Raw genomic sequence first — 27,672 nt, 5'->3', positions numbered from 1 at the left:
AAAACACTGCAATTGACTCCAGAGAATTGATCTAGTATTGATCTGTTTGTTTATTGCTTGTGTCTGTGTGCATAAGCACGTAGTTATGTAGTCAGTTATGATCATATGTTTAAAATAATTCAACCTCTTCAAAATCTTCCTCTGAAAGGAATAGGGTTTAGATCAGAACACAATTATTCATCCTGACAATTGATGGCTTTTAAACAAGCCTATCAATGCCATCTTTAGTTTAAGTGAGCTTTCTCGGTTTCACTGTTTGCTGCTTCAGTCCTGCCTTTCTTTTATGAGGGTTTCCAGGGCTGCCTGGTGTAATGGCAAAAGGAAAACACAATTCCAGTGTCTCCTTGTTGCATTTCATAGGCTCGAATAGCCTTTCCACATCTGTTGACGTCCACTGCAGCAGATGCAGCCCTGTCTTCCTCTTGCATCACTTGTCAGGCGTAAGCTAGGGAATCAGAAGCCCAGTCATTCAGTGCAAGAACAGTGCATTCAGCCACCAGTGCAGCTGTGAAATATGGTAGGACCTGTCACTGGTTTTTCAGATGGACTTCTAGTGTGGCCTTTTGATAAGCTAGGGGTACTTACACAATTCTGGAATCTTGAAAATACCAGCCCTGAATATTCTGCAGCCAACAGCTCATAGCAAGTCAAGACTTCCTTGCTCTTCTTTGCTCAGACACACTTGATTCCACCTCCCCTGTCTTCGATTCTGGTCCTTCCATGCCTGCTTCTGACCCCACATTACAAAGTGCTTCTTCAGATGCTGTTTCCAGCTCAAGCCTACTTGACCACAGTAATTGTCTCACCCCTGAAACTGATGCCACAACGGATCCCACTGATCTTTCCCAGCTGTCATCTTCTGCCTCAGATTCAGGTGGGTTACTACATATTGGCCAAATGTCTAACAGATGTTGAGCGGTTCCGTGATCTGAGGCATAAGGATTTCCCAGCAAATACTTCACTAACCTACTACTTTTGCAGAAGTTCCATCTAAGGACTCACTCTATTGTCAGGTGCTCCATTTCTGTGTCAGGTTCTAAGCTTAAGTCTCAGGCATCAGATGAGGATGAGATCAGGTGATTGCCAAGTCTCTGGATAGATGAGGATTCAAAAATAGAAGTTGTCAATGCATAAAGGAGCATATATAAGGCATTGCGGAACAGGACAAGCTGAAGAGCATACAAGGATGTCAGCACATGTTATAAAAAAACATAGTAAAAAAAGCCCTCAACTTGCTTTCCTTGGTGATATGGTGGACAAGACTAAATAAAGAGCATCAATGGACCAGAATGCTATGTAGGAGAAAGGGATAAATGGCAGTTTCTCCATAGTCATCTAGAGGGTTCTGCTAACTGTTCTGATACACCTTCAGTTCCTTTCTCTTACCAGATGGCCTCATCAGAGGAACTGACACCTGGCCCTCAGTGCTGTCATTCTGAGCCCCACAACATTTAACACTCAGCTTGGAGGGGGGCGGATATGATCTCAGAAAGATACAGAGTCTGTCATGATCATGGGAGTGCCCACCAGAGAAGGCATGAGGCAGACCTTTTGCAGTTGAGGCCAGATGTCCAAGCTGAGGGCTGATGTCGCTTTCTGTAGCTGCTAGCTCCTTTTGGGGTAATGGTATTTTTAGTTGTGGGGATCTTTCCTCCCAAGGAATGTCTGGTTTAGCCATCTATGTCTGGCAGCAGAGATGTCTTCTCAGATGAAGGGATGTGGTCTCTGGTGCCTGCAGGCCCACACAGCATGGACCGGGAAGTGAATCTGTCTCTTCACAGCGTTCCACGTGCCAGAGGCCTCAGCCCCCAATGAGTCCTGATCCAAGGTCATGATAGAGTCTACTCATTCCAAACTTGTGTGATTCATTGAATTATAGATGTGCTGATTAAAATCAAATCCTTTGTAGTGTTTATTTATATACATTCCAGAAGGTTCTCGAGCATGTTTCTTTCTTGTATATTTACAATAAAACTGCAACTGTTCCTTCAGTATTAACCAGTCAATATAACTATGGAGAAGAAAGATTACTTCTCACAGTGTGTAAATAGAGAGAGGTCTGTAGCTCAGTGGAAGAGCATCTGCTTTAGATGCAGAAGGTCTCAGGTTCAGTATTTGGTATCTCCAGGCAGGGCTGGGAGAGTGCTGGAGAGTTGCTGCCAGTCACCAAACAGCACTGACCTAGATGAACCAATGGCTTTGCAAGCCAGTTTCCACCATGTCCCAGGTTGCTCTCAACAGTAGGTACAGTTTTTATATAGGCCTCCTCTTTTGGGGTGACTGGTTTATGGGCTGTTGGTCTCCACAGACATGGGTCCAGAGCTTCTATGTCTTTCCTGTGGAGGAAGGAGGCTCCATGTTTCCCCATTTTTCATTGAGGTTGAGGCCCTGTAGCTGTTCTCCTTCCGTCCCATCAGGCATACAGTTAAGAGGACCACATCGTGCTTCTTTTAACACAGGTGGGGAGCCTCCAGGCAATGTCTAAACATGGTCTTCTGAGGAGTAGGGATTGGGGCCTACTTAAGGGTTAAGGTACTGGCAAAAGACCGTTGAGTCCCTGCAGCCCATCTTATTAACAGATCTGGAAACTATTATTACTCATTCTGATGTCTTTGAAAATGTGTCCTCAATTTAACTCAAATGTTGTTTGTTTTTAGATCCATTGTATTTTTCTGATCACAACATTAAGCCGGATGAAAAAGACACCCCGCGACCTCAGGGACTACCTCAGGGATATGTTACCGTAAAAGAACGTGAAAAAGCGCAATCTTATTCATCTTTGCTGGAGCATTTTGTTAAAATCTTTCTACATTTTAGAAGAGCGGCGGTAATGTCTTCTTGGATTAATGTGTTTATGTTATTGTATTAAAATGTCTCTACCAGTTTCAATAGGTGATACAAACATTTGTTTCTTGTACTTCTATTAACTTCTTCTTCTATTCCAGATCTCAGTAGGGTAGTCTAGCAGAAAGAGCTCAGATCATCTAGGTCTTCCTAACCCTTTAAAGCAGGTGTCTGAGAAAGCTTGGCAGCAGCCCTTCTCTCATTCACTCACTTTTGTCACATCTTTGCTTCTTAACCCACTCCTTGTGTCAGTTAGGACAAGAATCCTCCAAGAGAAGACTTTTTAGCTCTAATTTATATTTTACCTCTTTTCTTTTCCTAACAATTCATGGAGGAGAGTGTTCGTTACGTGACACATAATCCTTTGCACACATTTCCCCCCCGTCTTATTGCTGAAACAGTGAGGGAGTCCCACTAGAACTTCAAAAACCATTTGATCCTTCCTCAAGTACTTCGGCGAAAACAGCCATGAATACCCCAACCTCCTTTTCATATTCCAGCAGGGGAAACACAATTTTGACATAACAATGAACATTTTTCCGTGATGTGCAAACAATAACTGTGGTCCTGGGTGGCAGTCCTGTCCAGAACTGTGGCTAGTGGCCACCATCTTTAAGGGGGGGGGCTTGTAGCATTGTACATATCCCACATATCTCTGGTAGAAGTCAGAAAGACAGCAAGAAGCCCCTTAGCAAACACAGAGAACACTCCTAAGCATTTTCACGCTAGAGAAAGTGGAAGGCCAATAATGAGTTTCTGGGTAGCCTGTTGCCTAGATGCCAGCTTTCAGACCAGCAGGAGCTTTTTCCTAGCTGGAAGTACTACCTGGTGCATACTTTCTAAAATAGGAATCAGAAGAATTCCTTTTCTTGGTTTCTTTTATTGTATTTACGAAAACCTTTTAAAAGGCAACACCAGAATTACTTTGCAGTAGGTAGAACTTTGTTGCCTTTTGCTTTAACTAAGTGAATGCATCCATAAATAATATGGTAAATGCAATCTTATATTGGATTGTGCTGTGTTTTCTGAATGGCTCCCTCAGGGAGCACAGCACACAGTGCTATAAAGCCCAAACCTCTACTTAGAAGGGACTTGTCCAGCTCCCTAAGCACATGCTGTTCTACTGAGCACAGCCTAATACCATGTAGGCTCAGAACCTCATTTCTGTAATGATTATGTTGCACAAAGTGAAGCCGCATTCATAATGAATGTCACCACTTCACATGCATTAGATCAGCAGCATGGAAATATGTTAGAAATTATAGCTAGGGAATGTACAAGTGGAAAAACACCAGTAAAATATGAACAGGTTTTATGAATATATCTTGAAATGGCTGACAAAGATGATCAGAAAGCTGTAGTTTTAATCACTGTCTGGCTGCTTGGCTATAGAAGGGTAACATGCACTCCTTTGCTCTCTCTTATTTATTTCCTTTTATTTTCTGTCATTTCTTTCCAGCAATAGCCAACCTCCCTCCTCTCAGTTATTTTCCTGTGTATGACTTGGATATTTTTGTGTTCTCAGCTGCCTGAGAATTCAGTGGGGTAGTCTGCATGCTATACAGTGGTACCTCAGGTTACATACACTTCAGGTTACATACGCTTCAGGTTACAGACTCCGCTAAGCCAGAAATAGTGCTTCAGGTTAAGAAATTTGCTTCAGGATAAGAACAGAAATCGTGCTCCGGCGGCGCGGCAGCAGCAGGAGGCCCCATTAGCTAAAATGGTGCTTCAGGTTAAGAACAGTTTCAGGTTAAGTACAGACCTCCGGAACGAATTAAGTACTTAACCTGAGGTACCACTGTAGAGGGAAGTTTGTATCCTTTTTTCTATTGAAAAGTAAGAATGAAGAAGTAGTTACCGTATTTTTCCGTCTATAAGACACCCCAATGTATAGAGGGCCCCCTCCATTTTTGGGGACTCAGTTTTAAGAAAATGGTTTGTGTTTTAATGCTGACATCACTGAGAAATCTCCATGCTTCACTCATCAGACTTGTATCTAACACTTTACCATCCAGGTACTAGCCTACCGTGGTGGCCACTGGACGTTGCTTCAGAATGTGTGCCGAGACCTTTGGACCTATACCCAGGAAGCGCAGTCAATTATTAGACATTCACAATCTTTTCATGCACCATTTCCTATTACCAAGGAGTTGTTTCATGACACCATTTGGCTGCCATATTTCATGGCATCAGATATGTTGCTTGATATGGTGGTTGATCTGCAGGCTACTGATTCTGTTAAGGTAAATATATTTTATTGAGGTTGTCTGCATACTGTATTCAGCTTTGTTTCTGATTTACAAGCAGCAAAAAAATGTATTTTTACTAAAGGAATTTCTTCTTTGTTCTTGTCTTATTTAAACCTTTCAGCTACTATCCAGTGTACAATTTATATTACAATATGGCTTCTAAAAACGCAAACATTAAACAGGACTAGCTAATCTTTGGGGGGGCACATTGATGGATAGCCACCCCTTTGAGGTCTGCATCCCAGTGGTTGATGTGGTCGGTTTATATGTGTGCATACACATATTGCACATACATACATAAAGACCACTCACTCATACTTGCTACATTTGCACATTCACACATTCACCATACATACAGTATACACATACATTGCACAAACTCACCAGACATGAAATCACTACTCGTAATACACTCGTGCATAAAGACACCTACACACACCCACACACCATTTTCAGCACTCTCATTCCAGCGCTGGGGTGGGCGTGGCTGAAAATGCTGCAGAGGTCATTCTATTTATTCTAGAGGTAGAAATGCTGCCTTTTAAAGAGCAGGCTAAGGACTTTATTTCCAATCTTAGCACTGTGGCGCTTAGCACCAGGATTGCAGATAAAATATATTTCTGCCTCTTCTTTATCTCTAAAGAGCAGACAGATCACTCTCTAAAAAGCAAGGAAAATGCTTTATCTTCCAATCAGATTGGAAGATAGAGCTAAAGGGGTTGATGGGTCACTTCCTGTGGCTTGTACTTTGGGTTAGACTTGCTTGCTTTAATCATACGTTCAAATTGTGGTCATCACATGTTGTTGTTGTTGTTTATTATTTGTATACCACCCTTCATCCGCAGATGCCAGGGCAATTCACAAAACAAAAATACAAAATAAAAACAAGAACAAGCACATAATTCAAATCACACATTGGTATTTTTCAACTTCTGTTTTCTAAAATGATATAAAATTTCTGAGTGTTGTATTACGATGAATTGGAAACAATGTTGTTTGGGATATTAAGAAGGATAGGTCTTACCTGAATAGTAGATTTATTAGGTGGGAGAGGAATAGCCCACTCCAAACCCAAAGACTTCATCGTCCACCGTAATAAATGGTGTGTGTACTTGTGTAAGTGTAAAACTTGAAAGATCATCTCATCCCTTATATAACAAATTGATTGCGCTCTCTGCAGGTGAGGACCTTCTGCACACATCTTATCAGGAGGTCAGTTCTGCACAATGTAGAAATCAGGCCGTTAGTGTTGTGTCAACTACCCTTCAGAATTTCCTTGAATATCAGTTTGGTGGTGTCTGTGTTGTGTTTTTGGCATCTACTGAAGACTTCCTCCTTAAACAAGACTGTTGAGTTGAGGTCTTTCCCAGTCTACAGCTGCATTGGAATTGTTATTAAGATTCAGTTCAGTTTTCGCAAACAGCCATTACACGCATAAAAATAACAACAACAATGCTGCTACTAATAGTACATTTCTACTCCCCAACCTTTTTATGGGATAAATCATTTCCCATACTTCCTTTAAATTTTGTTAAATGAATTTGTAGAGCCTTAGTAATAAAATTGGATTTGTAGAGCCTTAGTAATAAAATTGGATATTCTAAAGGATATATACTTCTCTACATCAGACAACAGAATACAAGATTTTTAAAATGTTTTATCTCTTGTATTTTGCTGCCCAGAGTGCCTTTTGGAGGAGGGGTGTTATAAACAAAATGAATAAACAAACAAATGGTGCAGCTGTGCAGCATTGGGGAAACAAGCACAGGAGTATTCAATGTTGTGCCCTCCAGATGTTGTTGGGCTATAAGTCCCATCCCTGACCGCTGGCCACACTGGCTAGGGCTGATGGGAGTTGTAGCCCAAGAACATCTGGAGGATACCGCATTGACCACCTCTGATGTTCCATATCCAGAAAGGTTAGTTGAATAGATTTTTGAGGATAAGAAAAGCCTGGCTCATTTGCAGAACATTCATGAACCACAAAAGAACCCAGCACCTGACGTGTGTGGCCTGAATATCTGAAACTGGGACTTGATAAAAGCTATTTGGAATTCTTGCTTTACTACTCTCCGTTTTGAATTTATAGATTGTTGAAGCTGAAGGGGATTTCTGTGTTCCAAGTTGTGTAGGCGGCATAGCTCAAGATGAAGGCGGTTCTAACTTTTCATTTGAATATCCATTTGATGATATCTGTGTTGTTGATTTGCAAGGAGTACGTAATTTGGTTCTGCGAACTATTGAGCTTCTGTTTTTTTTGAAGAAGTGGGAATCACTAGTATACATAGCCATGCAGTTCAACACAATTACACAGTAAGTAACATATGTGCTCTTTTTGAAGGGAAAAATGTTGTGTGTTTTTTTTTTTAAGAAATAAAACGTTAGCAGTTTTTAATTTTGAAATCTATCTGATTTTTCTAGTGAGAGGTATACAGAGCAATTGATTCCACTGGTGGTATATGCTCAGAGACAACTACAGGAAAGAGCACAAGTCCGTGACTCTACTAGCGCACACCCTAAATTCAAATATCTTGTTACTGATACTGGACGCAAGGTGAAATGTTTTAGATGTGCTTACTTTGAGTCCTACATGTGAATAACTTGGAGGCAGACAACATTTCCACATGCCCCTTCATTCTAAAGTTCCAGGAGGGAGTGGGGGTCTGCAACAATTTAAAATACAACATTAAAAAACAAAAAAACACCGTCACCAAAAATACGATGGGTCCCCAATATATACATCTCGGGTGTGGAAGACCAGGGCAAAGATATGTGACTTTATGGTGGAGGATAGGTAGGAAATAATTTTCTATACTGCCCTTCATCTGAGGACCACAGGGTTGTTTACAATATAAAAGGTAAAGGGACCCCTGACCATTAGGTCCTGTCGCGGACTACTCTGGGGTTGCGGCACTCATCTCGCTTTATTGGCTGAGGGAGCCGGCATACAGCTTCTGGGTCATGTGGCCAGCATGACTAAGCCACTTCTGGCGAACCAGAGCAGCTCATGGAAACATTGTTTACCTTCCCGCCGGACTGGTACCTATTTATCTACTTGCACTTCGTGCTTTCAAACTGCTAGGTTGGCAGGAGCTGGGATTGAGCAACAGGAGCTCACCCTGTCGCAGGGATTCTGCAGACCTGCTGATCAGCAAGCCCTAGGCGCTGTGGTTTAACCCCAGTGCCACCTGCGTCCCTTAGTTTACAATATAAAAACACAAAAATGCATAACATAGCAAAAAACAAATCTCCTCCTCCCCAACAGACACAGTTTAAAAGGTAATAGTTTATTTAGTTAGCCAAAGGCCTGGGTAATATTCTTACATTGTTCTGTAGCAATAGTATCCAACCTGGTGACCTCTAGATGCTTTTGGACAGAAATTCCCATCAGCCTAAGCCATCACGGTCAATGTTGATGGGAGAGCGAACACCATTTCAAGGGCACCACAATGGGTACTAGTGCACAGGCCCTCATTTTGAAGCATATCAGTTAAAGATGGTGAACATTAGTTTTGATTGTTTGCACATCTAAATTATTTCTCTGCAAGGAATTTTCAGAAACAAAGTTTTAGGTAACCAAATATTGACATAAAAATCTGAGTTTAGTCACATTATTTTGAAAACATTGCCAATAGATGTTACAGTGTGGAAAACATTTTTCTCTTAGGTGCGCTGTAGAGACTTTGTTGCGATAAAGCTGCATGCTGCTGCCAAATGTAATGAAACAACTGATGAGGATGGATTTGATAGTAAAGGTCAGAGCACATACTGATATATAAGTCCTTTTTATCTTCAGAAGGTTTTCTGTTCATGTCCTTTTGGAGTACTATGGCAATATTTTTATGCTATGTCTAAATAGGCCATGCCTCAGTCACATGCAGCCAGCCATTTCTGTGAGAAAGAGGATATTTACCATATTCTGTTCTGTTTTCCTGTGATACTGGATCTCGATTTTTTGATGGAGCTGCAGGGACCTTTCATTGAAGAGGCAGATGAGTCTACTTCCGTTCTTTTCCCTTCTGAATTAGAATTTGTGTATTTTGCTGCAGCTCTTGCTGATCCAATTTCAAAGGAGCCCTTCACCTCACCCTAGTTAACGTTTTGAATGATATGGTTTTATTTTGCTGATGTGGAGGAAAACAAGTGGTGTAGAGGCACAAGTTGCTATTAATATGGTGGAGCTGGGATTGGTCTTGATAGATGCCAAGGGACCTAAACTGGGGATTCAGGCAAGAAGCCCTGGCTCCTCCCTTGCTAAACCTCTGGGACAGCTGGTTGGCCAATGGGGTTACTAGCTGGATCTTTTTTGTACTGTAGTGCTAGGAAGGATACTTTTCCTTAGTCACTCATTCTGATCTGAGGACCAAAAGGGGCCTTGGTGGTGTTCTGTAAAGCAGTCCCACTTCCAAGTGGGATGGTGTTGTGGTCGGATCATGGCCCCCGGCCGGCCAATCCAGTCGTCTGTGGGGTGTGGTTTACCCCTTTTAAACCGCAGCGCGGTAAGCGGATCGCCCTCTTGTTCCGGCTTGAGTGGCAGTTAGGTATTGGTAAAACCTTGTTTGGGGTGTGTGTGTGTGTGTGGCCATCACCTGCCCCTCCATACTAAAGGGTATTCTGTTAAAGGAATCTGGTGGTCGTGGTTCCTGTCCGAAGCCCGGGTGGAGGCTAGGGCCATGGCACGACCTTCCGGTGACTCTAGGGGGAGCTTCCAGTTGATGTGCATCAACAAGCTCCCCCTACTGGTGGTTAAGCCTTGTGAGACTTCCTGCAGGCAGGCAGGAGTCAGATAGAGTCAGTTCAATTCCAATGTCTAAGCCAATATCGCTCACATTCTGTAACCAATAAAGTTGTGGCCTAAATTTTGCCCATTAACCTAACGTGTTATTATTCAACATAAAGGGGAGGCCTTGGGGTCTTGACACGAAATGTTGATCCAGACTTAGGTCCTCAATCTGTACAACTCATCGCATTGAGTAACCACACAGTGCCCATTCACATTATTACTAAGCTAAACTATGGCAGTCACTTTGCTCCTTTCCTGGTCCTTCTGCTGCCATGCTACCCATGACTAAGCCATGGCTTGGCTTGGTGTTATGTCCAAACCCAGGCTTGTGGTTTTCCTCACTCCAGACAAACCATCAGCTGGAACCAAGGATTGTTCTAGGGTTAACTGCTTGAAATTTGTCTGAGAAAGACATACCATTAAATTGGGTTTAGCCATTAAGCTAAGACAAACCATGGCTGAGCCCTGTATGTGTAGCATCAGCAGGACTGGGAGAGGAGTGCTGCAGCTATGATCATTTATTTCAGAATCTCATTCACACCAAGCCATGGTTAGGCATAGCGCTATATGCAAACTGTGTCACAAACTCCTTGTCCCTATTTTATGCTTGATCTACAAATTTTAGCCTTCAATCATGTCAGCATGACACCTTTGGTCTTTGGCCTGCCTGTACTCGAATAAGACTCTTCAGCTGTGGCCTGTCTTGGAGTTGGGCCAAGGCCTGACATACCTCTCTTTGGATTCGAGGAAATTTTTCGCTCTATAAGACGCACCAAACCACAAGACGCACCTAGTTTTTGGAGGAGGAAAACAAGAAAAAAAATATTCTGAATCTCAGAAGCCTAACAGCAAGAGGGATCGCTGTGCAGTGAAAGCAGAAATCCCTCTTGCTGTTCTGGCTTCTGGGATAGCTGTGCAGCCTGCATTCGCTCCATAAGACTCACATACATTTCCCCTTACTTTTTAGGAGGGAAAAAGTGAGTCTTATAGAGCAAAAAATACGGTAAGTTGTACCCTTTCACCAGTGTTAAAGCAAATTGTGTTTGTTGTCTGTTTTAGACCGATGTTGTCAAATGTGAAACAAAATCATTGAAGCATTTAAAACCTTTGCTGTATAAGAAAGGAAAGATCCATATTTAGGTTTTAATGTATTTATTGCTTCAATTAAGATGCGGATCAAGGAAGAGCACTGGTTTCTGTTCCTCTGGATGTGTCAGATGCACTGCAGTGTTTCAGTGAAAGCCTGGAAAAAGCAAAATACCACAGTAGATCTATTAAATATAGCAGGAAATTGCTTGCATTATTTCTTGCTCACACACAAGGTGAGTAATTGCTATAACATCTGTTGGTTAACAACAAGATTGTGTGTACAATTGATCTACTTTAAGAAGTCAAATACTGGAAAGCTTAGTGTGAAAAAGAAGGTAATTATTAATGCAGATGCTTTTTATATTCATACGAGAAGTTATGAGTTTGGTGATATAACCACTACATGGTTATCTTAGTTGAGGACCATTGTTCTCTTACATCTGCACCAGCCTTAAATGTGAATATCTTTGGCAAATTAATTTTAATTCTGTGTTTGTAGAATTTATACAGATTCAGTATTTGCAGCCAATCTTCGTGTTGGCTAGGAAGTGTAAATAAGCAACCCCCCCCCCCGGAATTACAGAGCATTACCTTTGAAATTAATCTTTTTCTACAATTAATTGCCACCAGAATCAAAATCTTTTGGATAGAGTATATTCAGTATATTAATCACTTTTCTAACCTAGAGTGTGGAAGAGTAGACACAAGATGGAAGGCATCTTCACATGGAAAAGTGGAATTTATGATGGGGGCTGAGTTCACATATCAGCCAGAACCACCTGATTTTTCTAATGAAAATTTTACTAGCATTAGTTTGGTTCAAGGCAACTCCATTCCCCGGTCAAAACTGTCAGTAGTCATCTCTTCATATGAGCAAACTCTTGGTAAGATTATAATTTGTTTTGCCTCCCTTACAAATATATATGTACAGATATATGCTTACAAGTATGTGCCCACAAATTTTGGTGCCATATAGTCCACCCCATGAAAGTTTCTTCTGTACCCATATGCTTTTTTCTACTGTAGAAAAGATCTTTGGCTGAGATCCTGAGTTAGCTCCCCATCCCCTGATTTATTGTTAAATGGCTTCGGGATTTTTATGGGGATTCATAAGTGAAATAAATGAATAATATTATTTAGGATAATGATTTATTTCCTAATTCATATAAGTTGATTTACATAAATATATTAAGTGTGTATTAATATTTCTATTTTTATTTTTTAAAATTATCCTTCAACCAATGAAAAACAGAGGCTCTTCAAAAAAATAATCAGCAAGACCTCATGGTGCAGGCTTTCAGTGAACTCGGAAATATTCACTTTTATACAGGAAACAAAAGGTATTTATAGTGCAACAGATATAAAATGAAACTGTCCTTAAATTTTCAGTTTTAATGCATAATTAGCTAAAACATAGCTAAAGGCTGCTAACTGAAGTCTAGGGGCCTGCAGATACTATAGTTTTGATTGAGACAAGGTTGTATGTTTAAGTGTGTGCCAGTGTTACTGACATATGCTTTGCTTGCGTTTGCATCATAAATTTTGTGGGAATCCCTGGTTAAGAGTGGTGAAGGGCTTTACAGCTGTTCTTTCCACCTTCTGATAGGAAGCACTTGGAGCAGGTACTTCAATCCCAACCTGCAACTGCACATGTGGTTGCTTGAGTCAAGTGGGTATTTCAGAGGAAAACAAGAAAAACATTTTACATAATAAGTCAGCTAGTGATCGGTTTTTATTTTTATGTGATTTTAATTGCTATAAACAGCTTTGATATTTTTAAATGAAATTGTGATAAACAGGGTTGTTGTTTTTTACAATAACTAAATAAAATGTGATTGTATGAACTGAAAAAAACAAAACACAAAAGTTAGCTTTGAAGGAAAGTGTCCCTACTTTAATTTAGGTCTTAATGTTCATTTGGTTTTAGTTTTAACATTTCCCCATTTCCAGTGGAAGGTCAGCAGAGTGGCCAGAAGGCAGGGAGCAACCTTTGGGGAGGCAGGATTGCCAGCATGCAGCCAGTTCTGCTCCTGCCTCTGGTTGAAGTGCAGCCAGTCATTATCGCTCTTGCTCATCTTTCAGTTACTTCTCTCTGAATTTCTTCTAAACCTTTCCTCTTCTGTCGTAGGGAATTAGTAATAGTCCTCCTTCCCCATGGGCACATTCCCCTCTGGTTCCCTTCACTCGGTAGCTGTTTTTTAATCTCCCACCCTCTGCCAGGCAGCTACTTGGGCAGCACCCAGTACCTTCACCAGGCATTATCGCCAGGATGCTTTGGATTCGGCATTTGGCAGGTGGTCCTGCAGCAGCACTCACACCTTAGGAAGGTTAGCATCCCACTCTGCTGATCTTTCACTGGAAATTTTTTTTTTTGGGGGGGGGGATACAGTTGCACCTGCTTGAAGTGTACTTTTCCATTTCCTAATGAAAGGTCAGCAGACCCTGCCCTAGTTGGGTTGGCTGCAGGATTCTTGTTATTAGCACAAGTCACATTGACATTGGAAGGTGGTATGTTTTCTTTCTGCCCTTACACTCCCGGCTGTCAAGCTTGGCGAGTCCATGACCTGAATGCCTGTTGGAAGTCCTGACTCCCAAAAAGCTGCTGCCTGCCTGTGGATCACTAGGTGGAGTCAGCAACCCACGCTGCTGACCTTTCACTAGGAAATGGAAAACTACACATCAGGCAGCTGGGACTGTACTTTTAAAAGTGCAAGTGGTTTGCATGCATGTCAGCGGGGTGCGAGGCTTCTGTATGCAGTTGAGTGCTGGATTTGGCCTGGGAAAATGTCTCTGTGTGTGCAGTTTAAGTAGATTAATATTTGCTGCAACCTGAGAGGTGTGGAGGGCATCTGTCTTACAGTATTTACTGTATACAACATTGCAGGCCTCCTATAAAGCATCCTTGCTCAGCACAGTCCTCTTCCTTGCAACAGGATTTGACAATGGCCTACACTGCAAGATTGTTCTATACTACTTCCAGAGCCCAAGTGTCGGGATTAATCAATGGACAATACCTTTATCCCATTCTGAGCCTGACCTGAAATATTCAGTGTAAGCAACACTGCAGGGCAATCAGATCTCTTCCAGCTATAGCCCCTTCCAGCCTTCATAATGGGCATGATGAATTGCATTTGCTTTGGAATTTGTGTAGGTTTCCTTAGTTCCTACCTGGGAAGCAACTGCTTTTCAGCATCCCTGTGTAGATTGTCCCACTGTTTCTGAAAAAGAGAGGGGAATCATGTATTCACGTGCCAATTTTACTATTTCTGGGAGGCAATGACACCTCTGATTGATGTGGGGCATTTATGTGCCTGGGTTTCCTGGCCATGTCACTTAAAAAACACAGACATCATGGAGTTGGCAGGGACCTTGAGGGCCGTCTAGTTCAATCTCCTGCATTTCACAATCTCAACATGTGGTACCCATCCAATTTCAAACCATACCAGACCCTGCTTAGCTTTGCAAACACACCAGCAGTTTTATTGCTGCACCACTAGGTGGATAGTGTGTGTGTGTGTGTGTGTGTCCCCCTCCTTAGATTTCTTTTTTTTGTTTGTTAAGTTGCAGACCAAGGTATAGGAAGAGTGACTGGAAAAAAATATGCCTCTTGTGTTTGATTTTCCAGTTTTTGCAGTTTGCACTGCATTTCATTAACCTGTTACATCTGCGCTTGAGGGTGTGATGCCAAATAAAATATTTTCATTATCTTGCATTTTAATAAATGTCAGTGAAACATTGGATATTTTTAAATGTTTTTCAGAGCTGCTTTCAAATGCTGGTGTCAAGGCCTTGATGGAGTCCTGAAAATAGCTGATGCACTTAATCACTGGCACGAGTTAGATGGCTTGTCAGAGAATGCCACTGGCAACTTGGCAAATAGCTCTCAAGGTTACTGTGAGAAATTTGTTTCTCGGGGTGGAATTTGGGGTTGCTTACAAGGAGCAATCTTAGCAGCTAAAATAGCTCAGTGAGTATATAATGAAACCTTCTCATCCACTGATCCTAGAATAATTCATGCGTATATAATAAAGGATAGAATACTTCTTATTGTTAATGAAGTTCTTTTTTAAAAAGTGCCTATCAGAAATACTGATAAATAAATCATTCAAACACGCTGTCTAAGTTTGTATTCATACTGCATCTTTATCCAAGTTACCTTGTAGAGGCAATCTTCATTTTGTGTAGGGGTTCCATTCCAGACCCCCACACATGTTGGTGAAACCTGCATAAGCCCGCTTTGCCCAGCTCCGCCCCACCCCTCCCCTTTTCATAATGTTTTTATGACATTTGGGGGCTGCTTCCAGGTTTGACGCCATGCTTGTGTGCATGATCGCGTATCATTTGCATGTGCCTAAAGCAGGAGTTGCCTGTAATTTCATGTCGGTTTTTTATTATCATTTGAATTTAATATGTATTTCCAGAAAAATATAAAATATTTAATATAAAATAACAAGTTGAAACATATAGCCACACAAATTATACTCCCGTGTACCACCCTGAAAGTAAGGGTGGGATAAAAATACCAGAACATTTACCTAGAGGGCAGGAAGGGAGGGAGGAGGTATATGCTCTGCACACACTCCAGGAGAGCATCAGCAGAAGTGCTGGATTGGCTTTGGCAATATGCTCAAATAAGCCTGACCTCCCCATCACCTCACCCCCTTTCCCTCTCCCTTCAAGTAAGTGGCAGTGACTCTACTGCCAGGAAGCCCAGATATGCTGCAGCACCCTTTCTCAGTGATCCCTCTCTACCCCAGTTCTTCTACCCTTAACATGAATCTGAGGCATAACTACAAGTCTATTATGAGTCAAATGTTCCCCTTAAATATATGTGTGATGCATTCAGAGATCTTACTTATCATACACAAAGCATATAAGTAGAAAAATGTACTTGCTGATCATTATATCATTGTCTGATATAATACGTAAACATGAAGGGTTTTGTTTTCAGGTAGAAATAAGTTCAAAATTTTGGTTACATTAAAGCAGTCACAGTGTTCTCCCCCCCCCCTTTTGCTTCTGCACATAGGTACATATTGTTGTATGATGTGAAATTAAGAACCAAAGCTTGCATTTTATCCGCCATTCTCTTCAAGGTAAACAATATGTTTTAATTTGTATCTTGTCTAATAACTGATAAAAGTTGTTTTTGAGATTTTCACTCTCAATAAGTAGATAATGGTTCTGGCAATAATACCTGTGATAGTGTGTGAAAGCCTCTCACTAGCTTGGTTTGCAGAACAATCTCTTTAGTGGGTTAATCCACCAAAAATAGGGTTCTGAAACATCTGGTAGTGAAGGAAAGAAAGCTGCTGGTAATCTAGGAAGCAAGGAAGGGCCTGAAATCTAGAAAGCTCATAGGCAGATTTCTGACTTGCTTGGATGATCAACAACTTAAAATAAACCAAGTCTACTGAGATCCATGAAGGAGAGCAGCTGAGCTAGGAATTCCAACTGTGGGGATTGAAGGATGCTCCAAAAGGGCTTTGGCAATATGAAACTGACTGCTGCTTCTGTCTGCCTTTGTTTCTAAGAAGAAAGGAAATTTGGGAAGCCTGCTCCCACCCACAAAATATGCAAACTATCCCTTTTGCAGAAGCTAGAGGCCATATATTGTGTCTGCTGTTGTTCTGTTTCAGTACGATGAGGCTGTGTCTTGAGCTGCCATAACCCAAAATAAGCTATGAAAAGGCATGACAGAAGTGGAAATCCCAGCTAGACTGTTTGATTCAAGGTGGTAGTTATAGCCAAGCAAGGACCACCAAGTAGGCCTCAGTCCATTTTCAGGTGTCTTTCAACACTGTAGCTAGCCAAGTATCTCCTGACGCACCTACCCTACCCTGCTGTAGTCTTTGGATTGGGCTGACACCAGCATCAGCATCAGTTCCATGAAAGTGTTGTTGCTTGCATAGGCATGTTGGGGAGCAGGAGTTGGCTGTAGCATGTAATGTTGGAGGGAGGGAAAGAAAGGAAAGAGTATCTGGTTTGGTAAATTCTGCTTAAAATGGGAAGGATGAGCCATGATAACCCCAGAGCCAACGTATGCACTAAGCTTAAGGAAAGATGAATGATAGAACTGCCTGCTACAAGGAAATCACTGCAGGGAATAATCTAACAATTTGTAATTTCCATCTTTCAGTTGGAAATTATTTCAGCCACTGCCAATTGATTATGTCTAACTCTTCCACTCATTTTGCGAGTGGCTCCACACCTATGACCAGTGGACCACAGTATGCCTGAGCCCTCTCAAATGACTCCTGGAGGCAGAACATTCGAGAACTCTTGTTCTAGTCAACAGGCCACTTAAGACTTATGTCTGGTTTCAGATCTAGATAGTAAGAGTAAATTAAAACTTTAATTAATAAGCAAGAGAGATTCCTGTATGTGGCCATGCAGTATTTGTGCAATGTAATGATCCCACTTATTCTAGGCTCAATAAAACAAATGTTTATTCTATATTAACATCTTAATTTTTTAATATGAAGCACTACACATTAATTAATGTGGTTTTAATGGGTATAAACCTTTGTACAGCTTTGGAAGATTTTAATAACTGTATAATTTTCAGTCCCTCTTTAGAGTTTCACTACCACATCCTAAAGCAGATTGTGACTTTGCACAATATGAAACAGATATATTAATTCCTGGTATTGATCTATTCACGGATTACTACAGAGCTGATGTCGCAACAGTTGTTGGAAGCCTGACTTACGTTATATATGAATTGCATTGTAACAAGCAGAATCTAATAGTAAGTTCTCATAAAGTATATATAAGACATTTGTAATTCATTTAAATGTTGAAATGGGTTATAAATGTGGTCTGTAGTTTCACTTTTATACTACTCAAGGAGCATGAAGCCAGTGTATAAGGTTATGAAGCTTGTTTAGTTGAATACCTAATCCTATGAATGTTTACTTGGAAGTACAGTATGATTGCATCTCACATGAGGGTTCTGTTCCAGAGGCAGCACACTTCTGCAAAATCACACATAGACAAAAGCTATTGACTGGCCCGGGGTGGGGGCAGGGGACCCTCATATGCAGGACCTCCCAGGATGTACTTTCTGCTGGCTCCACTGTCCCCATTTCATTAACGATGTTTTTGAATTTTTAAATCAGATTTTAACATTGCTATTTATGTTTTTGGACTGTACATAATTTTGTATGGAAGAGAAGGTAAAAAAAGTGACAATCAGATCTATAAATTAATAACTATGAATCTGCTAAGCTACAATGTATGGATTGAAAGCTCTTACAAAAGCCTTTGGCTATATACAATTAAGTTTTATGAACTATGAATAAATATTAATAGAATTCTCTGGTGTCTTTGCAGATTTTGCCACTATTCACATTGTATCAATACTTGGTTTCTGAAATTTGTCGCAATGCAGCTAAAAGTATTGAAGCAAGAATTCTCAAGGTAATGTAACAATATAACAGTTAAGCAACACATTCAGTTTTTCAAAGATTGCTTAATGTGAATTGGTTACTAAATTATTATCTACTGCTGAATTTATTTCATTGGAGAATAATAATTTATAACTAATTGGAGGAAATGAGCTGTTTTTTGGTGAAATGAAACAACTTTTTATCCTCAAACAGGAAAAAAACCCAAATGGCCTTTTCCTTTTTTATGCTACCTGAGTGGTGTGACTTCTTCCCATACGTCTCCAGTAACATAGGAATCCCAAGATCACATGGAAGGGACAGCTTGATGCAGTTAAAGAGCTAGCATCTTCTCCTTCTGAGAGCTGGAGACATGCAAGTTTGAAAAAGAACTGCATCATCAATAACAAATTCATAGGCGCCGACTCCATGGGGCTTGAGGGGGCCCAAGCCCCCTCAAAAATTCGTTTGGGGGGGCTCAGCCCCCCCAATAATCTTGGGCGGCGGTGGGCGCCGGGCCGGGGGAGGGGGGCGGCTGGCCTATCTCCTTGGCAACCCCATTGAGCAGCGCCGGCTCCCCCGGGAGGGCCATCCCCCCGCGCCGCCGATCGCCAACACCGCCGACGCTGTGGCTGCCCGAGCCCGAGCCTGAGCCCGAGCCCGACTCGGAGCCCGAGCCCGAGCCCGAGCCCGAGCCCGAGCCTGAGCCCGACCCGGAGCCCGAGCCCGAGCCCGAGCCCGAGCCCGACCCGGAGCCCGAGCCCGAGCCCAAGCCCGTCAGTCAGTCAGTCAGTCAGGAAGGAAGGAAGGAAGGAGAAATGAGGAGGGAGACGAGGGAGGAAAATTGCGCGCAGGGTGAAGAAAGGAGAAGGGCGAACGAGACGAGCTTCCAACCCAAAAAAGGGCTGGAAGACTGGGAGGATGCAGGATCGGGAAAGAAAGCGACGCCTTCCCCGCCCGCGACGTCGCCCGCTTGCCATTGGCAGCGCAGCGGGCGCCCAGAGGGGCTGGGCACCGGCACAGGGCCGCTCCGCTGCCGCGGGGGACAGCTGCGCGGCTAGCAAGGTGTGCCGCGTAGAGCGCGGCCCTTGTGTGGCCCGGTGGCCAGGCAAGCTCGGGCGGGGACCCCCATGCAAATCTAAGACGGGAGAAGAGGGCAGAGCAAAGGGGGTCCCTTCCCCAACCTCCGGCTCTGAGACTTCCCTGCGCCCCAGAAAAGCGAAAGGATTTTCTCTTCTTCTTTTTTTATAAATATTTTATTAAGTTTTCAAATACAAAGTTAGAAACATACACTGAAGAAAAAAGTAAAAGAACAAGAAAAAGAAAAAAAGAAAAAGAAGAAAAGAAAACCAACCATTCAACACATTTTTTATATAACTAACTGGACTTCCTCGCATCTCCCTTACCCTGCATTCTTTATAATAAAGATATCAGCAAATTATTACCTTGTTTCGTACCTTATTTTGTACTTTTCAAATACTATACCTCTAAATTTAACATACTTTTCATCAGTTACTTATATCTTAAATTAAACATAGTATTACCTTAGATTTTGACCTTTTCTTACTTAAAATATAATTTCCTGTTTCCCAAATCTAATTGCTGAAGCTATAGTTTCCGAATCATGTAAATTTTTAACATTCATACAACTTATATTGTTTTTGTAAATAGCCCTTAAATTTTTTCCAGTCCTCTTCCGTTGTTTCTTCTCCCAAATCTCGGATTCTGCCAGTCATTTCAGCCAGTTCCATGTAGTCCATCAATTGCGTCTGCCACTCTTCCAGTGTGGGCAAATCTTGTGTCTTCCAATATTTTGCGATAAGTATTCTTGCTGCTGTAGTTGCATACATAAAGAAAGTTCTATCCTTCTTTAACACTTTCTGGCCAACAATGCCCAAGAGGAAGGCCTCTGGTTTCTTGGGAAAGGTATACTTAAATACCTTTTTTAACTCATTATAGATCATTTCCCAGAAGGCCTTCACTTTTGGACAAGTCCACCAGAGGTGAAAGAATGTCCCTTCAGCCTCCTTACATTTCCAACATTTATTATCAGACAGGTGATATATTTTTGCAAGCTTGACTGGGGTCATGTACCACCTATAAATCATTTTCATAATATTTTCCTTCAAGGCATTACATGCCGTGAATTTCATTCCGGTGGTCCATAACCTTTCCCAGTCCTCAAACATGATGTTATACCCAATATCCTGAGCCCATTTTATCATGGCTGATTTGACTGTCTCATCCTGAGTGATTTTCTCTTCAACCTGCCCTCCATCCTCTTGCAGAAAACTCTTTGCCTGCCCTGCCCGTATCTCGTTTTTGCTTTTTAATTCCACACACGCACCCTTCGGACTTCGTGGCAATCGGGCGCGCGGGTGCATTTCCTAAGAGAGTGAGGACCCCCGCCTCCTCCCCACCTGCTCCCTCGCCAGCCAGCCAGCCGCGCGCCCTAGCCGGAGAGCCCCGGCCGTCCCCGTTGCGCAATCGGCTGGATCTCCCTTCAGCAGGCCGTGCTCACAACTCGGCCCAGGGACCCCCAGCAGCGGATCTCCGGCTCAGCTGAAGAATCCGGCAACAAGCCCCCTCCTCCCCAATCGCTCCGCCGAAATACGCTCCAAAACCCCCCAGATAGGCCGCCGGCTGCCAAGTCTAGTGGCGCCCTGAGCGAGGGTCTCTCCCCAACACCGCCACCTCGAACTGCGTTCTCCCGGCTACCCGAGCGAACCAGCGGCAGGACCCCGGTATGGGCCCCCCCAATATTTTTTATAAGTCGGCGCCCCTGAACAAATTTAAGATCCAAACCCTGCAATTCACAAAATGAATTGCACTACTGGCTCTGTAAACCCACTGGAAGCTATAGCATTTCCCTCACAAAAGCTGATTTGGTTGTGTATAAATCTTTGTATGTAGAGTTGTCACTATTGTGGACATTTAGTGTAATACTAACCTTTTCTTTAAAAAGATCAAAGTACTTACAGATTTAGGATTTTACTCTGATGCCTTCAATGAACTATGCATTCTCAACCGTGGAGAGAAAGTCCCCTGGAAGCTACCTGCAATCTATAAGCTTGTTCCAAGACTCCCGGTAAATTTTAAAAAACTTGATAACATAGCCTAATATGTCAGGAAATACATTCTCCCTTACTCTTAAGGTTCACTGTGAGTTCTTTGCAGGGTCTTTTAGAAAGGACTTGCCAGGATTCCCTTTCTAGGGGAGGGCTTGGTCTCGCTTGCTTTTGATTCTTCCAGCTTTTAAAAATAGTTTCACACCCTGGATGAAAGGGTTATTTAACCTTAACCAGGGATCTGCCATAGTGACAATCAGTTGGAGAGCTAACACAAAAGAAATCATGATGTGATTGCTAAGCATAGTTGTGAATAGGTGTGTGTCAGTCTGTACTTTTTCTATGGTTTATTACTGTACATCATGTAATGAGTAAAGGTTGGCATAACTTAATATGAAATAGATCCCCATTATGATATTTCTTGACCCTGATACTAGTCTTATCACAAACATGTCCTGAAAGGCATGGAGGAGACATCCTGAACTCCTAATACTTTCTTGTAAAGATCAGCACTTGTAATCTAGTTACCAGTAAACCTCCTGTTAAAGAATGGTTGCCACACAGACAAATAGTAAGACAAATCAGTTTAGTCATTGCTCACTAGGATTATAGTCCTTTAACTTTTAATTAAGCAGAATAAACAAAATGGAAAATAGGAAACCCTAGGAAGAGACAATAGAACAATAGATTTATTGGAATTACAGCAATTGCTCATCTCAACCCCCCCTTCTCCATTAGAATGCATTGACTAGAATTAGTACAGAACCCCTAGATTTTGTCCTCGTCACGTCCCTGCTCTCCCCTTTTTGTTAGATGTCTAGCTTGTACTTAAAGAAAGTATTTTCTGCTTTTCCTTCTGCTTTTCCTTTGCGGTGTTTTTTGTGTTCCCTTTGATTCCTCTGTTGCCTTCATATTTATATATATAGGTCTCTGCAAGTTTTGATTCATCACAACCACTCCTGACAAATACAAATCTACAGGTAAGAAGTTGGTTGTGTATCTGATTCATTCACCGGACTGAGACTCAACTTGAATTGGTGCACATTCAGTTTTTTCCTTTGTTCCTTCAGCAGATAATATGGAAAGGAAAATATGTTCTAACACAAGATGTAGTGATTGCCACCAACTTGGATGGTGTATTTATTTATTCAATTTCTGTGCCACTCTTTGTCCCAGTCAGGACGAAGCACCATTACAAAACACTTCAAAATATCATGAAGACAATAAATCTAAAGCACAACTGTTATAAATATTGAAGTCGAACACTCAAAAATATTGGGTCCCTGGGGAATGAATAAGTTTAACTGAAGTCTAAAGGCCAGCAATAAAGGGGGACTAGGCAAATTCATGGAGCGCAAGGTAGTATAGCTTCTAGTCGTGATGGCTATATTGCCTCTAGTATCAATTGACATACAGTGGTGCCTCGCAAGACGAAAATAATTCGTTCCACGAGTCTTTTCGTCTTGCAATGTTTTTCGTCTTGCGAAGCACGGTCCGTCACAACTGCGCCTCTTCAAGCGGCTTTAAAAAAAAAGCGCAAGACGTTTTCATCTTGCGAAGCAAGCCCATAGGGGAATTCATCTAGCGAAGCAACGCAAAACCGAAAAACCCTTTCGTCTAGCGAGTTTTTCGTCTTGCGAGGCATTCGTCTTGCGGGGCACCACTGTACTTCTAAATAACAGTTGCTGGAGATCATGATTGGGAGAGTGGTGCTGTGCTTGTGGGTTTCCCAAAGACATAGTGAACAAAGAACACTGTCTTAGATAGACCTGATCCTGCAGATCTTTTATGCTCTAAATCTGCAATCCTAGCTCCTCCACTTACTTGGGAGTAAGCCCCATTGAATTCAGTGGGACTTAACCTTTGAGTAGAAATGGTTAGGATTGCAGCCTAAGCTATTGAAGACAACTTATTTAGCCCAGGGAGTTGGATATATCCTGGCCAAGCTGTTTGGGAGTGACCCTCCTTGGAATGGCATCACCACTCTCACATACCTGTGCACCTTGAATCTTTCCAGTGTTAAATGAGAGGGCATCCTAGAATCATATACAATGTAGCAGAATGGCACAGTCAGGCTGGATTTGAAATCTGAGAAGGGGTGCTGCCTTCTTTCTGGGCATCTTTACACTCAGGCTACCTGCCAGTTTACTGCCACCTTGGTTGGTTAAGAGGATACTTCAGAGACTTCTGTATTGCTACACAAAACGCTAGAGAGTACTGTCATTTTGTGTAGGTCATGAGTGCAACTTTTCATGCTGCTATCACTATGAGGTTCTGCATTTGACTCAGTGGGTTCCATGCATCACAGAGGCTTCTGGGTTTGCATCTTTCCCCTTGTACATCGCAATGTTGCACCACATGTTGCAAGTTGCAGCACATGTTGCAAGTTTCCACTGACAACTTCTGAATTGGAAGGCATACCACGCCAAATTACAGTTAGAGGATTGATTATAAGATTGTTGCTGCTTAAGAATCCTCAGTATAATTCAAGAGGGAGATACCAAGTTTAGAATTTGTCAAGTAACTGGCTAAATGTCACTTTAATATTGTGGACGTTCAGTTTGTCACTAGTGCGTAGTTATGTCCCCATAGGTGAGTTACATATTTAACAATGTTGCTATCTGTATAGTACATTATAGCACTACTCGCACTTCAACACCTGGGAGTCACGATAATGTAGTTTGGTTCAGTAGTAGTTGCAGTTTTGATTTGATTTTTTGTATGACTTTGTTAGGTTTAATTTTTGCTTCTGGGTAAGGTTGCCATGAAATTAAGTTTTAGAAAAAATGAAGCATGTCCGTATATTTTTATGAAATTTCCTTTTTATTTCAAAGGCATTAGAAGATGTATTTAACAGGCCTGTACATTCAGCCTGGGCTGAAGAATGTGAACCAAGAATCATGGATAACTTAATGTTAGTCAAAATGCATCTTATTATTTGCCTCTCTACAACATTAAACTGTGTTCCTGAAAAAGTGACAAGAACAGTGTATTGTATGGACAGTGAAATCTTAAGAAAGGCAGGCAGAAACACTGATGCTTTCCAGAAAGGTACTGGCAAACAACAACGTGTGCGCTCTCTCTCTCTCTGAATTTTATTTTCACTCATTTAAGGTTTATAAAGCTTATAATGTCTGTGTAATGATTTTATTACCTTGCTTAGTATAATATTTCTTCTTACTAGAAAATACTTTGTTTAAAAAGTGCATGTACTGCTAAAGTCTATAAAAGGACCTAAATGTGCTTATCTTTGGCTGGTCATAATTTTTACCATTTTAAAGTTTTTATAATTAAAGTTTCAACTTTATTTGAATTCTTCTACATGTTATCTCCTGTAATGCTGGCAGAATGTACGGGCTTTAAGCCCATAGCTATAGGAATTAAGAAAAAACATCTCTAAGAGTGGTCTACTGCCTTCCCATCCAACACAACCCAGAACAAAGAGGAAAAGCAGTTTCCCTCCAGTTCTTCTGTCTTCTGCATCAGAATCCATCAGAAGTGTTCAGCTCCACTTAAAATAACCTGGGCCAGCTTATCAAGTGTTGTGATTTCTGATTCTTCCATGAAGAAGAGTGAACTGTGTGACTCTGTTCATCCTAAAAATGAATAACATTTAGATGACATCTCCTGCCTCTGCTAGGAAGAACAATGACTAAATTCACAAAAAATATAGGCTTGGATCCATTTACCTCAGGGTCATAAATCTCCAGAGGTTATATTAACAAGTTCTTTGCAATACCAAAGGGAGTAGTCTCCCACCTTCCAGGGAATTGGACAAAACGTATTTTAATGCTTCAGAACAAGTATCAGACACTCAACAGAGTGATATCCATTTGATAGTATTTCTGCATCACAAATAAATGTGGGATGTGGGTGGGGAACTCATTTTAGATTTGAAAGGCCTAAAATAATCCATCGGATTTCAGTACTCTTCTCCCTATTTTTTTGAAAGTCACCAACAGTCAACCAGCAAATTACATGGCACTAATAATAGCCCATACATTCTAGAGTTGCACAGGAGATAACACAAAAAGAACAACTCACAGGTGAGCACCCGGCTGCTTTCTGTGCTACTTTGTTTTGTATAATTGCTTCAAATTTGACAGTGTATTTTATTCTTTGCAAAGGTTTTGTGCCTGGACCCGAAAAGCGAGACAGAAGTTTTATGATTTTGGAACTTGAAAAAAACAAAGATATCTTAAATATGGCTGTGCTGAAGGTAACAGTGTTGTTTTAAATGTGAACATATATATCCATAATTGCACTGCTCAGGAGCAAATTTACACATACTTTGGCCAGTGCTCCAGTTGCTCAGTTGGTGGGCATGGCAGAGGATTTCTGTGCATGTTATGTGGACTGGTATTGGGTGGTGCTTCCCTTGGGAGGAGTGCTGGGTGTTGGGTCTGGCTTCTCCTGCAGCTTTGGAGCTGCCTGGTTAGTCAGTTGCCTGCCAGTCACGTCCTGGCACCCCTAAATGTGGGCTAGTTCTGAGGTAAGGGTATATGTTAGATCTTTAGGCAGAGAGGTGTTGGCCCTTTGCAAGAAATTCAAGCCATGTCTTCAAAGATAGAATTGGGAACACACTCTTAAGTGTGCTCCTGATTTTTTGCAGCCGAATGTTGGCACTTTGAGAATTAGGTTCCTTTTTCTGTCACTCTGTAGTGTGACAGGAAAAGGTGCCAAATTAAAAAACAAACCAACAATGAGTTTGGCTGCAGAGAAAGAATCAGGAACACACTTAGCAACACCACTCATCCTCTGGTCGAATTCAGTTCCTCACCTCTGCTATAGCCCCTCAGCTGGCAGATCTTCAGTATACTCTGAATTAATGTAGATCAAGGCTGAAATATATTTTTATTTCATTCCACTTCTTCAAGACAAAGTCCCATATAAAACCACAACCAAAACTGGCTCCCAGGCAATGGACTGGGAGCTGGTGACTAGAACTTAATATCTGATGATAGATCTCATGCATTTTTGTGATATGTATTCAATTATAACCTACTAAAGATAAAATACAAAGTAAGAAATAATTATTTACTCCCTGTCTGTCAGCATTGGCTACTGTGGCCTACAAATGTGTGCAAAGTATAGGACAATTGTGTTTAAAGAATCAAATGTATAACTAGTCAGTACAACTGTTAATAATATTCAAGCATTTTAATGAATGTCTAGAATTCAAATATATATCCTAAATGTTGTATCAGAAGCATTCCAAAATTGTGGATTCCAATGTAGAGTAGGCAGTAATATTTTTCACGAACTTCTTATTAGTTCTTTGTAAACTGTTCAGTAATGGTGATCTATTATTTTAGGGGATTTTATTGGCAGAAGCTGAAGAAAGGATTAATTCAGTTCTCGAAATCATACAAAATAAATATGGCACATTGCTTTATGAGTGTTCAGCTTCAGAATTGGAGACTGTCATTGAAGCTAAGCTTCAGCTTGCAGCTATTGCTCAGCAAAGACTTCAAACAGCATTCAGGTAAAAAAAATTTCCAGTTTTCAGCAGTACATTTGTTATTTCCACTTCTTTTTAAAAAAAAATCTAGTGGAAAAACAGTGTCATTATGTTAACATTTTTTTTAAAAGAAAAGCTGACTTTATCCAAAATGGGACAGTGGTCTGGAAATGCTTGCTTTCAAGAAAAGTTGAGACCATTGGCCCACACACATACTGTGCTGGTTATAATCTGTGCTGATAAGTGGGCAGTTTGGTATCCATGTGCCTCGCTAATGGCTGGGTAGAGATGGGGTGGATTCAGGTGGTAACAAGATGCTGCCACACAGTCACATTGAGTTAAAGTATTACTGACCTAGGTGTTGGTACTGTCATGGTCCAGGAGCCAGGAGACATCTCCAGAATACATTCCAGTCATGACAAAAAAGTACGCTATATGACTATGCCCTAGAACAGTTGGTCATGGAACTGACCTGAGGGGCAATGATCCTGCACTTAATCTATAGTAGCACTCAGGATCTGGTGTTGATGAACCAATTGTTGATGTACTGATTGTGAACAGTGACCAAAATGCTATCAAATTCAACTTTAAAAATTTTATTTTATTAAATTTCTCTCAGGCTTCCCCCTAGAGAACCCAGGGTGGCAAACAACAAAGCAGCAAAATGTTAGCTATTTCTGTTAAAAACTCCTGTGGTTTATATTATGTTTCCCCATGAATACAAACTAAATTGATGTGGGTACCAGAACGATTGCTTTAAAATAGGAAATACTTAAACTTCTTAAAT

At 41.4% G+C, this 27,672-nt stretch overlaps 1 protein-coding gene across 2 annotated transcripts in view; it reads left to right on the top strand.

Annotated features, from left to right (window-relative positions):
• Positions 1–27,672, top strand: part of CFAP54 (cilia and flagella associated protein 54) — a 111,240-nt gene that overhangs the window by 65,498 nt on the left and 18,070 nt on the right. The window contains exons 36-53 of one of the 2 annotated variants that reach the window (XM_083462874.1): positions 677–874; positions 2,658–2,827; positions 4,863–5,090; positions 7,186–7,409; positions 7,518–7,650; positions 8,764–8,851; positions 11,049–11,201; positions 11,655–11,852; positions 12,221–12,308; positions 14,729–14,935; positions 15,998–16,064; positions 17,537–17,719; positions 18,304–18,390; positions 21,322–21,444; positions 22,351–22,404; positions 24,259–24,475; positions 25,552–25,643; positions 26,740–26,909. In XM_083462874.1, coding sequence (XP_083319000.1) covers positions 677–874; positions 2,658–2,827; positions 4,863–5,090; positions 7,186–7,409; positions 7,518–7,650; positions 8,764–8,851; positions 11,049–11,201; positions 11,655–11,852; positions 12,221–12,308; positions 14,729–14,935; positions 15,998–16,064; positions 17,537–17,719; positions 18,304–18,390; positions 21,322–21,444; positions 22,351–22,404; positions 24,259–24,475; positions 25,552–25,643; positions 26,740–26,909 — 2,680 coding nt within the window. The remainder of the gene's footprint in view (positions 1–676; positions 875–2,657; positions 2,828–4,862; positions 5,091–7,185; positions 7,410–7,517; positions 7,651–8,763; positions 8,852–11,048; positions 11,202–11,654; positions 11,853–12,220; positions 12,309–14,728; positions 14,936–15,997; positions 16,065–17,536; positions 17,720–18,303; positions 18,391–21,321; positions 21,445–22,350; positions 22,405–24,258; positions 24,476–25,551; positions 25,644–26,739; positions 26,910–27,672) is intronic. The other variant, XM_083462875.1, reaches the window with a different exon arrangement.

This window comes from Podarcis liolepis (genome assembly GCF_965112155.1).
Source record: "Podarcis liolepis genome assembly, chromosome: 10".
Classification (NCBI taxonomy): Eukaryota; Metazoa; Chordata; class Lepidosauria; order Squamata; family Lacertidae; genus Podarcis; species Podarcis liolepis.
Note: the sequence above shows the minus strand (reverse complement) of the source record. Positions and strands in the feature narration are given on the sequence as shown.